This window comes from Chinchilla lanigera, unplaced genomic scaffold, assembly GCF_000276665.1.
Source record: "Chinchilla lanigera isolate Chin_1 unplaced genomic scaffold, ChiLan1.0 scaffold00008, whole genome shotgun sequence".
In the NCBI taxonomy this organism is placed as follows: domain Eukaryota; kingdom Metazoa; phylum Chordata; class Mammalia; order Rodentia; family Chinchillidae; genus Chinchilla; species Chinchilla lanigera.
The window spans coordinates 28,649,857-28,663,835 of record NW_004955409.1 but is presented as its reverse complement, the minus strand read 5'-3'; the positions used below and the strand labels follow the sequence as shown (position 1 = coordinate 28,663,835).

The window sequence follows — 13,979 nt, the reverse complement described above, 5'->3', positions numbered from 1 at the left end:
TGCTTTGTCTCCTCCCAACCAATACACTCTGGCCAGGGGAATAGAATTATACTATTGAATTTAGGAGGAGCCTTTATCCCAGGTGCTCTGGGTGGAGTTTGCTTGCCTCTAAATTTAGGGTAATTTCTGCAGGATGAAAAACCATGATGTCTACTATGGGGCAAGATTTAGATCCTGCTTATATTTCATCTCCCTGACCTAGCACAGTATGTTGTCAGTATGTAGAACTATGATCAATTGAAGTCACTGATAATAAAAGAACTAGCAATTCAAGAATCTGTTTAATAATTATAGTCTGAGTCAAGGACACTGTTATTTAGTAAGCATTTGATTGAATATCTGCTGTGCCTGAATATTATTAGATGCTTATACAGGGATAATTTAGTCATTAGCTCTGCTCTCAAAGAATTTAGTGTAGTAAAACAGATTTATTTGAAATTTAAGTGTATTTTATAATTGTAAAAGCAAGGTTTAGCAAAACTTTTTTCCTCAAATCTCTCATCTGGATGATGAGGCTTCTTTAATAGCCATTTCTGTTGCTTTCTTTCTAACTGGTAAAGTTGGTCTGCTTGTGATTGTTAACTAGATCTGTGGTGTTGGTCATAAAGTTAAATGGAGGAGGGGGTCCTGGGGATTGAACCCAGGGCCTTTTTACTGAACTGCTGTTTCTTTATCCATTCATCTGTTGATTGAAATATAGCCTTGTTTCCAAGATGTAGCTGTTACGAATTGTGCTGCTATGAACGTGGGTATACATGTATCACTGTAATATGATATCTTTAACTCTTTTGGGAAGTTTCCTAGAAGGGGAATAGCTGGGTGAAATGGAATTTCTAGTTTTGAGTTTTTGGAGAATCTCAATATTTATTTCCCAAGTGGTGGTACTAGTTTACATTCTCACCACCAGTGTAGACGCTTTCCTATTTCCCCATAGCCTTATCAGCATTTGTTATTATTTGATTTCTTGATGATGACCATTCTTACTGGGGTAAGGTAGAATCTCAGTGTTTTTTTAATTTACGTTTTTCTAATGGCCAACGGTGTTGAGCATTTCTGTATATATTTATTTCATTTGCATTTTTTTGATTGGGTCTTTTTATTTTGGAATAGTTACAATTTTTTTTTTTTTTTAGTTTTTGTGTATTCTAGATATGAGTCTTCTGAGGAATAACTAGCAAAAATTTGTATCCCTTATGAAAGTTTGTCTCTTCATTGTGTTGTTTCTTTTCCTGTACTGAAGTTTTTCTACTTTGAAATGACCCCAGTTGTTGATTCTTGGTACTATTTTCTGTGCAACCAGGGTTCTGTTCACTGTTCAGAGATCCCTTGCATGTGCCTGTGACTCAAAGAGTTTTACCTGTTTTGTCATCCAGCAGATTGTTTTCCATTTTAACATTTAGTTCTTTGTTCTATTTTGATTTTAGTTTAGTACATAGTAAAAGATAGGGATCTAGATTCAGTCTTCTGCATGTGGATAGCCAGTTTTAAAGAAGCTATCTTTCCTGCAATGTATGTTTGTGGCCCCATTGTCAAAGATTAAACAGTTGAATGTACTTGAGGTTGTTTCTGCATTGTGCTAGTACCATGCTGTTTTTACCACTGTAGTATTGTAATACAGAAGTCTGGGATTGTTATGCCTTCTGTTTGGATCTTTTTTTTTATCCAGGATTGTTTTTCCTAGTCTGAGTGTCTTCTTGTTTCATACTAATTTTAGGGATTGTTTTCTCCAGCTGTGCAAGGAATATTCTTGGAATTTTGATTTGGATTGCATTAAGTCTGTATATCAATTTTGGAAGTATGACCATCTTGACTATGTTTGGTTCTGCCTATCCAGGAACAGGGGATGTCTTTCCATTTTCTGATGTCCTCTTTGATTTCCTTTTTCAGAGTACTGTAGTTCCCATTGTAGAGGTCTTTTATCTCTTGAGTTAGGTTAATTGCTAAGTATTTAATTTTGGGGGGGAGCTTTGTGAATATTTTTCCTAATTTCTTTTTCCATGAGTTCATTATTAGGGTACAGGAATGCTATTGATATTTGTGTGTGTTCCTTAAAAATTTTATGATTAGAGAATTTTTGGTGATTTTTGTATCCTGCTATATCACTGGATTTGGTTATACAGTCTAATAATAGTTTGGTGGATTTTTTTTGAGGTCTTCTATGTAGAGGATAATGTCATCTGTAAATAAGAATTTGACTTCTTCCTTTCCCATATGAATCCCTATTTCTTGCCTAATTACTCTTGCTAATACTTGTTTCTTGCCTAATTATTTCTATTTCTTGCCTAACTGCTCTTGCTGATACTTTGAGAACTGTATTGAACAGGAGTGGTGATAGTGGATCATTGTGTTATTCCTAAGTTTAGAGGGAAGGATTTCAATTTTTCTCTTTAATATGATATTGGCAGTAGGTTGATCATAAATAGCTTTTATCAGATTGGGATAAGATCTTTCTATACCTATTTCTTCATTGTTTTTATCATGAAAGAATGTTAGATTTTGTCAAAGGCTTTTTCTGCATCTACTGAGATGATTGTGGTTTTTGCACTTCTGTTTATTTTGTTTATATTTTAATGTTTTCTGTTATTGTTTTCTGTTATCTATTGACAATGATCAATTTATATTGAAATACAATTAGATATTTAATTTTTAATGTATATTTCTGATTTTTGTTTTAAAAACTGAAACTTGTTACTTATTTCTGGAGCAGATTGTTAATTGTTAAGAATATATTTTGTTAATGTGTCAAGAAAGCATTTGACTCCAATAACAGAATATTGTGTTCTTATTATATAGATGGACAATTTTTATTATTTTAAGATTATAAGGTAAATTTATAGAATGGCAACTTCTGTGTATTGCAAAATTTGGTATACTACAAATCATTCCATTTAATCCTATGAGTTATTTTACAGTAGATAGCAATTTTATGATTTCTGGTTTTGTAGTGTAGGCTCTCGCCTTGCAGTTAACTTTGGACACAACTTCCTTGTCCAGAGAGGAGTGATAGAAGGTGCTGACAGTGTGCAGAAGAATGTAGTAGATTAGTAATAGAGAATATTTATCAGGTATATTGGCTACTCTTCCATAGGAACCATTCTTGGCAAAGACTGCAATTAAGGACAGCAGTGAAGAGGGTAAGAAAATTAAGGAGCTGAAACCCAATGTTAGCATCCAGCTCGTTGTTATACAGCTTCAGTTACCAACCTAGCTGCCCAGAAAGTCCTTAACAAGATAGCAAAAAGGCAAAAGCAGTCCATCTACTAGCTGAGAGTTCTTGTTTTTAGAGAAATAATTGTATATAAGATACTGTGTTAATATATAATGGGTTTTAAGGTTATTCACAACAGAGTGTTTCACTTGGCTTATTCATACATGCATATGATATACTTTGATAATTTCTACTCCTTATTCTTCCTTTGTCATTCCTTTCTTTTTCAGTAATGTGCCTTCTACTTTCATGTGTTCTTTCTCTGTCTCTCTCTGCCTCCTTCCTGTCCCCTTCCTCTCAATTCCAAATATGAGAGATGACTTTTAGTATTTGTCTTTTTGAGTCTGGCTTATTTTTCTTAACATTATGATCTCCTGTTGCATTTGTTTTCCTGTAAATTATGTGATGCCATTCTTTTTCATGGCTGATTAGTATTCCACTGTGTATATTTATTTATTCATTCATCAGTTGATGGGCAGGTAGGCTTTTTCCATAGCTTAGCTATTATAAATTGTGCAGCAATAAACTTGGCTACACAGGTGTCTCAGTACTATGCTACTTTAATTCTCTTTGAATATGCAAAGGAGTAGTATAGCAGGATCAAATGCTAGCCTCTTGTTTTAGTTTATTAAGGAACCTCCATAATGATTTTCATAGTGTCTGAGTTAACTTACACATTCCCACCAATAATTGGAAAGAGCTCTTTTTATCCTTCCATATCCCTGCCAGTAATTACTGTTTTTTGTATTCTTGGTGATAGGCATTCAGACTGGGATAATGAGATGGAATCTCAGTATAGTTTTGATTTGCATTTGCCTAATGGCTAAAGGTGCTGAACCTTTTTCATATACTTAATGGTCATTTGCACTTCTTTTGAGAAGTATTTGCTTGGTGCATTTGCCATTTATTGACTGGTCATTCAATTTTTGGTGTAAGGTTTTTGAGTTCCTAATATACAGGGTATGATCAGAAACTTAGTGAGTGTTAAAGTTCTAAAAAATTTATTATAGTAAATGATACATTGCCATTAAATGATACATCCCCTTACTTCAACCTACTTATCCCGTATAGCTCTTGCCACTTTCTGCAGCAGTTCTGGAAATCCTCTTTCGTGTCTTTATGAGATATAAAAAATACAGTAAGCTCTGCTGCCAGTGCCATCCAACAGGGAGGCAGGCTCATAAAAAAAAGTATGATATGCCCTCTTCCATCTTGTTCACCCTATCTGGCACTCTATGACTTTTGACTCTCCTCCACAGTCAAAATGACCATGAAAAGTAAATGTCTTAAATGCTTAAGAAAGTGGCAAGTATCATGTGATGTGTTTGAGGTGAAGCAAAAAGTATTTTGAAGAGGCTTAATGGCAGTGTGGCTTTTACTGTAATAAGCTTTAAAAAAATTTAAGCAGGGGTTGGGGATGTAACTCAGTGGTACAGCACCTGCCTGGCAAACTCAAGGCTCTGGGTTCGATTCCCTGGTACCAAAAAAAAAGAAAGAAAAAGTCAGTCACTGTGGTTTTTGATCATACTGCATAGTTCTTTGAAGAATGTCTTTGGTAGTGTTTTGATGGGGATTACATTGAATCTGTAGATTGCTTTCAGAAATGGGACCACTTTAACAATATTACTTGTGTTTATTTATGAGCATGGGAAGTCTTTCCATCTCGAGTACCTTCAAAATATTTTCATTATTCCATAATTTTCATTATAGAGGTCTTTTACCTCTTTGGTTGCTTGATTCCTAGGTTTGTTTTATTTTGTTTAACGTGTTAATGACAAGACTGTAATTTGTGTGTTTCTCTGCTAGGTACCTCTGAACTACCAGAAGTACATACATATCCCATTGGCCAGTATGGAATAGTCCCATCGGCTGGTACAAACTACCCAGTGAAATAGTCATTCATGTACCACAAGTGATTCAAGCGCACAGGAATGTGTTATTGGATTGTTTTCCTTTTCCTTTTTCATGGATTCATTGTTCATCTTTAGTAAAGCTATCGACATGTGCTTGTTGATTTTGAATCCTGAACCTATGCTCAATTTGCTTACCAGTTTTAAAATTTTTTCTGGTATAGTTTTTAGGGTCTTCTTAGTAAAGGGTTATATTATTTGCAGATCAACTTTTCCATTTTGTTTTGTATCCATTTTATTTCTTTCTCTTACTCAGTTACTCTGATCTTACTAATGTGTTGTTGAATTTAGTTTATCAGTATGTTTTTATTAGTATGTGTTAGCAGTACATGCAGTTTACAGTCATCTTGAGGAGTGGTACATGTGCAAAATACAGCGTGGTTCTTTTTTTTTTTCTAATGCCTCTTCCCTCCTTCTTGTAATCCCCTTCCCTATTTTTGTTCTTGTTAGTGTTATTAATCTTACCTCATGTTTATGGCATTTAATGTTTACATTCATTGAGATTAATTGGTTACTATACATGTCATGTCTTTATTCTTATTTTTATCTTTAAATATTAAGCCTCTCTTAGTTTTTCATCTTTATTCTCCACCCAGCAGTATATCTTGATAACCTGTCATGCAGTGGCATAATTACATATCTCTTACATATTTCACACTACCACCCCCTCTGCTTTTCTAGGGTAGATTTTTAGTGCTGGCTTATTACCAAATAATTGTTATTTTGTCCAGCTGTAACAGGAAAATTAAATAGCCATACTACTCTTCCTTCAATTTATATTTAACTATATAGTGTTCATTTAAGTTTTTTCATAACATAGGCTCTTCAAATACAATATAAAAGAAATTTTTATTATGTTTCCTTCTGTTTATGATTTCTCAGAAGTTTAAGAATATTGAATTACAAATCAAATTTGTAACTCAGATTTGATTATAATATATTTGAGAGGCTTTTTTAAAAATTGGAGTTGATGGCTGTGTACGCCTGAATGACATGTTCTTTCATTCAGAATAAGAATTCTTGATACATTCTTTCGCATTAACATTCTTGTAGATGAGTCAGAATTCTGAGGCTAGCCTACTGTCTCCCCCACCTTTGGTTGGTTCTGTCCTCAGTTTGAATATTGTTAATATTCTTTAAAGTGTACTGAGTTTAGCATGATACATCTCCTAGCTTGCTGATTCCCTTCTATTTGTTACTTATCTTACCTAGCACATGATGAGATCTCGCAATCTACAAATTAAGGTCATTAGTTAAAAAGAAACCTCAGATACCTTTTAGGACCAACTGTATTAAAAAAAATACTTTTTTAGACAGTGTTCCAGATATATATAAGGTATGTTGATGAACAAATCAAATAAAAATTCTCTCTATCTAGAGCTTGTATTGCAGCAAGAGGAGCCTCTTCTTCCAAAGAAAAAAAGCTGTTACATTAGTAAATTATACAGTACTGTAGAGGAAAAAAAGGAGAGTAAGAGGGTTTGAGAATACTGGGGAAGGGCTGTAGAAGTTTGACGTTTTAAGAAAGAAAAATCTCTCTTAAACTTTCAAGTGAAGATGTCAGATAAGATGTTTAATGTTAGTCTAGAGTTGAGGAGAAAGAACTGAGTTCTGAAGAATTATTTTATGCTTCTATGTGTAAATGACATTAGCAAGAGAGTGAGTATGGATGGAGGAAAGAAGACAACCAGGGACTGGGGCATGAAGTATTCACAATAGTGTAAAGGAGGCTGAGAAGGAGTACAAATGAGGAAATTGGGAGTGGTTTCCTGGAAGGCCAGTGAGGAAAGTGACTGCTGAAAAGTCAGGTAAGAACTGAGAAGTAGCCATTACAAAATAGTCATTGATGGCCCTACTAAGAGAAGATTTAAAAGAATGATGGAGTTGATAGAGACTAATATGAGGGCATGTAAGAGTAAATGGAGGTAGAGGAATTGGGGATAGCCACTGCAGTAAAGATGACTGCTACATAGTTTGCCTACTAGAGGGAGTAACATATCTTGGAGCAGAAACTAGTAAGGAGAGGAAGGTTGAGACGTGTTTCTTAAATGGCAGCAAACTTAAGTATATTTGGTGTGTATGATAGAAGTAATATAGTAGAAAGAGGAGTACTGATTTTTTCCCATTTTATTATGGGTTTTACTATCCTACTCAGTCTTTCTTTTTTTTAAGAGCAGAATATATTTATTGAAGGAAAGAAAATAAAGCTTCTGTCCAAGAGGGGGACAGAAGGGGGGCCCAAGTGGGTTACCCAGGACTCTGTCTTTTCTAGGGACTTTTATAGAGCAACTACTCAGTCTTTACTTGCTGCTTTGAGGAGATCTTAATTTCTATAATGGATTTCTTCCAGTTTCTTTGCATTTCATCCCCTATGCCTCATTTCTTCTTTTTTACTTCAACAATCACATCTAAGAATGTATACTTCCAGATCTTGCTATCCTGGATTGATTTTTTTGAGAGCCTAATCGACTCCTCTTTTGCTAGTTTTGTTCAGTGTGTTTGTTACCAGTGAAGCAATTGAGGTGGTTTTTTTTTTTAATATTATCGATTTCTAATATTTGTCTGAGGATATTGCTAATTTCTGAAGAGCAGCAGTTTCTTTTTGTTTTTTGGGGGGCTTTTTTTTTTTTTTGAGACAAGGTCTTGCTATGTAGTTCAGACTGGCCTTGAACTTACTGTGTAGCACAAGGGTGGCCTTGAACTCATGGCAGTCCTCCTGCCTCAGCCTCCTGAGTGTTGGGATTACAGGCGTGCACCACCACACCAGCTGAGGAGCAGTTTCTTGAAAAAGCTATTTATATATTCCCCTTCCTGATCCTGTTTCCTTATACTGAGACTTTTAAATATCTGTTGGACAATTATTTACATTATTTGTAAGGGGGAGGCTTGTTTTACTGTGGATATATATTTGCATGCATGAGATTTGTTTAAGTGACTAAAGAAAAAGGTTGTGGGCAGTTGTATTTAAGCAGAATTTAAATTATGAATTCTTTTGTGTTGTTTTAAGTGGTAGAGATTGAACCCAAGGCCTTAAGTGTGCTAGGCAAGTGCTCTTACTTCTGAGCTATATCTCAGCCCAGGATATGAACTCTTGAAAATGAATATAGTTAATGAATCAAAAAATTGGATTATCATACATCAGAGCTTTTTTTCCAGTGACATAATTATTATTGGCAGTATCATTTCTGACTAACAGGTCATTAAAAATTGTAGATATGAGCAGTAAAGTGACATACTATTCATTTTTCTCTTTTTATTTCAGAGAACCTCAATGTTATATATTGTAATCATAATCATGTAGTCTTAGTTTATGAAATAGGTTTTTAATTATGTAAACCATTTTGATTTAGTAGGTATAGATCAGCCTTTTAGTGAAGGAGTGAATCTCAGAATTATGTGGAGTTTTAAAAAAATTCTTGTTTTGAAAAAAAACTCCATAAAGTAAATCCAGTGGCTAAGAACTGGCTAGTGGTTATAGAAAAAGAGGAATTTTATGTTTTTGTTTATCATAAAAGCCAATATAGGCATGTCTATCAAAAACTTTATCTGCATAGCGTTTTTCCTTGTAGGAGTGTTATTAGAGTTGGCCAGATACTCCTTGCTATAAGCTACTTAGCTTTTCATTACCTGAAGTGACTAATGCCAAATCTTGGTATAATTTAAGAATTAAATAATGTGTTCTTATAAATTTATAGACTATGGAAGAGTTTACTGAGCATCAGCAAAAGAATCAGTTTTGCCTCCCCTGTCTCAACCCCTTCCTTCATTTTTTTTTTTAATTAGATGTTCAGGGATGCCTGGGTAAAGTTTAAGCTTCGCTTTTTCTTCTCCCTGACCTCAAGATAGTGATAGGATGATTTCAGTCATCTGAAAGTTTCCAAGAGTCAGTCATTTGAGAGTTTCCAGATTAGCTTCCAAAAGCCAGTACTAAACAGAGGGTTTCTTAAGTGTTAACTGAACAGTTAGAACAGGCAAAGTAGCTTACAGCTTTGTGGTATTACAGTGTTTATAAGGTCTCTTTTTTCATTCTAGTTGCTGCCATCAAACTCAAGACATCGATTACTATTTTTATCAGTCTTCCTAAATGTTATCTGTTTTATAAGTCTGTTATTTCTTTAGGGGCATCATAGTAAATTTTTTGAAAGGCACATTACTAGGGAGAGGTGACACTTTTTTGGGGGGAGTATTTCTATTGATGAAGTATTAATTTTAATTTTATGAAATTTTATTGTATTAAACAATATGTACTTAACAGGAAAATAAAGTATCAATAAAATTATTAAATTTTTAATACGTAATGTTTAGAATAAATGTCAACATTTTAACATTAACTATTTACTGCTTACAAGATGTAAAAAATAACAGAAATAAATTTTCTCTACCACAAAAATAATTTTACTTTAGTTATCACATCTAACACAGTTTTTACATGGAAACAGCATGTTCTATATATACGAGTATTACTTACACTGATAGCACATGTGTTTTGCTTTCCTGTCTTTCTTGGGAAGACATACTTGACATTCTGCTGGTCTTTCTGTTTTCTGAGGAGGTTTCTGTGATATTTCATCTGTTGTTCACTGGTCGGCTACAGAATTGTTTTGCAGAGTTCTTTGGGCAGATACATATTGTTCTTCCTCTGTTGTAATTGATCATTTATCACTTCCAGTCCTGATCCCTTAAGAATATTTCTCTGATATTTTGTGCTTGTTATTTTCTTGGTAAACTATAAATCTATGCCTGATATGTTTAGGATCAAGTAAAACACAGCCACTGGCCAATGCTTTGTATTTCAAGTGACATCATGGTTGCTTAACTCATCAATGACATCTGCTCCACCTTTCATTTTGTTGTAAAATGTAGCCGTTTCTGGCTTCATTTGTGTGGAGGATTCACTGTCAATCTTTTTTGGTTTTTTTTTTGAGACAGGGTCTTACTACATAGTTCAAACTAGTATTGAACTCAGTGTGTAGCACAGGCTCCTCTCTGCCTCAGCCTGTGAAGTGCTGGGATTATGTGCACTGTCATGCCTGGCCTATCAATCTTATCATGGGGCAATATTAACAGTATCAATACTACTTTGTTTTTTTCCACCATATAGGAGGCCAATATTACATCTTTCAGAATTGAAAGATTGTACTATACATTTCTCTATTGTGAACTTGAAACATTTTTTTCAGAAATCTCTGCTTTGTTTTTGAGGATAGTTCCTGTGCCAGTCAACTGGTGTTTTTTTAGCAAATGTAATATTAATGGGTAAACAGCAAATCAGTTGTTGAATGTGATATTTGGGTTATTTTTTGAAGTAGGTATAACAAGTCTGTTCATAATGTTATTCACTGCATGAATAAAGACTTGGTGGCTAAGTTCTAGGATACATTTCTAAATTCAAGGTGTAAAGTGTCTTTGCATCTAGCAGGGCATATATTTTTATACCACATTTAGGAGGTGTGTTGGGTATATATTGCCAGAATTTTCAACAACCATGAAATGATGCCAATTGTTCAATTGTTACATAGTCAGTGTTTAAATTGCTTGACAGTTCAAAACAAAGCTTTCAAAGAATGATTAAATTGCAGCCGAATTACTGGGTGTTTTTTTAATTTTTTTTCTTTCTTGGTGGGCCCTTTTTCGTCAAAACGTAGGCAATTTTGAAAGAAACCAAATCTTTTGCGTGTCATTATTGTTCTAAAAATCTCAATGCCACATAAGTCAGTTCTGCATATATCCTTTAGATTCTGACAACTAACATGATAAAGTACTGCTTTGAAGGGTTTTAGTTCAGATATTAGTTCTGATGCATGTAGAGTGTTTTACTTGTATGTCATTGTTGGTGTATTTTAAAACACCTTGTAGCATATCATCTGTTACAAACAATTATCAACATTGAATCACAGTGTTGGCAGTTTGTCTAGTAGGTTTCACCCCTGGCAAGAACCCTAATAACACTTTCTGATGTAGTTCTAACATTGTGTCATTCAGGTATACGTGATCATTTTGTAGCATTTTGACTAGTCAAACATTTATTTACATTATTGTTTTCTTCCTCATCTTAATCAAGGTCTTCATTCTGTACTTCTCTGTCATACCTATATCTGTCGTGCTTCATATATTGCTAACTTCTTTGGCTTACGTGATCCAAGTCATCATTGGTAGCCAAATCACCTGATGACTCACTTTCAACCTCCTCCCAAAGTTGTAAAAGTAAATTTTCATGCAATATTGTACAGAATTTGGCTAATTCTACAAGAAAAATCAAAAGGAATCATGTAATAAAACAAATTATAAATACACAAAAATACCCAGCATGTAATGTGGGTAAAACTCACCCATTTACACTTTGACACACTTACATACACCTTGCTGTTGGTCAGATCAAGTGGGTGAACACAAAGGTAGCTTCCAGTATTCCCACAGTGCAGGTATTGAGACACACAGCTGGCCATGGTTATGCTAAAGTACATATTTTCATTAGAAAAGTATCGTTGGTATATATTTTACCCACAGTGATGCCCCTTGGGTTTTAAACAAAAATACCATCTTTGCCTCACATTTCACTTTTCAAAGCAAATGATAATGAAGTTTATACTTTGCTAATTGTAACGCACATTAGTGCTCTCTAGAAAATGACATGGCCTCTGTCCCCTGTCAGCTTTGGGGTGATAGTGACTTTCTACTTCCTTGCACGTGGTTTTGTTTGGATGGTGGTAGTGCAGTAGTAGAGGGATCATGGAAGGAATAAGGATCCACATCATTTGACTGAGTAGTTTAGTTGTTGAGCCAAATCAAACACTTCCAGACCCTGCTGACAGCATTCCAGACTCCTAAGTTATGTTGTATGTTATCTATACATCTAGACTTGTGTGTAATCTGTATCTCCAGAGAATAATAGTATGTGAACATTTAGAAGTTAGATTTCTTGAGCTTTAGCATCTGCTGGGTACAACAACCTGAAATTAAAAGGACTTTAAGTATTGAAGATATCCAAAGACTTGAGAATATTGAGGGATCTATCTAAAGAAGTTTCCTAGAAAGAATGAGAAACTAAGAAGAGTACTGTTGTTTTACACATTGAAAGATGTGCCTGTGCTCCTTTTCCTACTCCCTTCTACTTTTCTAATTAGAAATTTTGTCCTATTTGTAAACCAGTAATAATATTTAAAACTAGTATGATTTTTTTATTTATACTAAAGAAAGTAAAAATTTATAGGTAAAATTAGACTGAAAAAGGAACCAAGGCTGGCAACAAAAGTGCTCTAACATCCTCTTTGAATTTCAGAAAACTTTTGTATCTCTCTATATTTCAGAGATTCTTAAACTAGTAGTGTGCAGTAGAATCACCTATGAAGGTTCTTGCTATGCCCTATTCAAGAAAGACTAAATCAGAGTCTTCATCATTAGTTCTAGACTTCCTTGGGTTTTCACTCCCAGGTTAAGAATCCATTTTCTCTCTAATGCTAGATTAAACTCTGAACATTATTATGTAATTTTTTTTTTTATTATTGTGGATAATGTTTGTACTACCCTTTGAAAGATTTCTTCTGAAAATTATTTTAACATTTTAAAATTCAATCTATAGATAGAAAATGTGAAGATAAATGAGGGAAAAATAGGCTAAAAGCTTAGGGAGTTAAAGAGCCTCATTGTATTCTCAGGCAGTTTGTTCATTGTTACAAATATAAATTCACACACACAAAAAAATCACTTTGGATCTATCTCAAAGGCCAAATAAAATGAACAGACCACATATAAACTGAAACTGGATTGGGCACTGCCTACTCCTAATTGGTCCCTTGTTTTGGCATGGAAATGATCTCTTCTAATTTCTGATCCTTCTCATCTCTATCTCTCCAGTCTTGTATTTTTTCCAAAGAAGACCTTTTCTTCAGGCCAGTTTTGGGTTTTTTGTTTGTTTGTTTGTTTTTGGTACCGGGGCTTTGGGTTTTTAAAAATTTTTATTTAGTTTTTCTGTTCACTTTTATGTCTCCATTGATAGACATTTAGATCAAGTGTGGCTTTTAAATATTTCTTTTGCTCCAGACTGTATTTGCTTGTTACTAATATTCTGAAGAAAATTAATTTTAATAGCTTTAACTTGAGTTTATTTTCTTACAGCAGAAAAAGAAAACTAAAAACTTCAATCCACCAACACGTAGAAATTGGGAAAGTAATTACTTTGGGATGCCCCTCCAGGATCTGGTCACAGCTGAGAAGCCCATACCACTGTTTGTTGAAAAATGTGTGGAATTTATTGAAGATACAGGTAGGATAGATTATCTGCATGAGAAATTTGATTTAAAATTTCATTTTTGTGACGCTCACAATTTGTCAAGTGTTTGTGACTTGTTAAAGGTAAATTCTGAAAGAGGCTCATAGTTGAGTTTGTAGTTCATTATTAGAGTCTTGCATAATCTGACATTTGAATGGAGTTTAACTGCCAATAATACCTTTTGCTGACTTCTCTTAAACCTATGAATGGCTAAGTTGAATGCTAAAATGTTAAACTTACCTTAGTCTAAAATTGAGAATAATTTTATTATTAAATTATACTATCAAGAGATTATTATTATTTGAAAGAACAATTTGGAAGTTTTCAATATTTTTAAATTCAGTACTATTTGTATTACCCATTTTACAAATGGAGTCTTTTCTTTTAAAACTGATAGCCATAGTGATACATTTTTAAAAGCTTACTGTTAGGTTTATTTTGCCTCATGTAAACTGTTGAGACTAAAAAAGAACTGGACCTGTCAGAGGTAGATTATTGTTGAATATATTTTAAATGACAATAGGGTTAACCTATATTGAATGGACTATAAATTTTAATGGTGTGAAAACATGAGCTATGTCAGTTTTTTTTT

The 13,979-nt window shown here is 33.9% G+C and overlaps 1 protein-coding gene across 1 annotated transcript in view; it reads left to right on the top strand.

The window, feature by feature from the left end:
* Positions 1-13,979, top strand: part of Arhgap5 (Rho GTPase activating protein 5) — a gene marked incomplete at its 5' end in the record, with an annotated part of 55,127 nt that overhangs the window by 18,467 nt on the left and 22,681 nt on the right. The window contains 1 exon segment of the mRNA XM_005376949.2: positions 13,234-13,381. Within this exon segment, the coding sequence (XP_005377006.1) occupies positions 13,234-13,381 (148 nt within the window).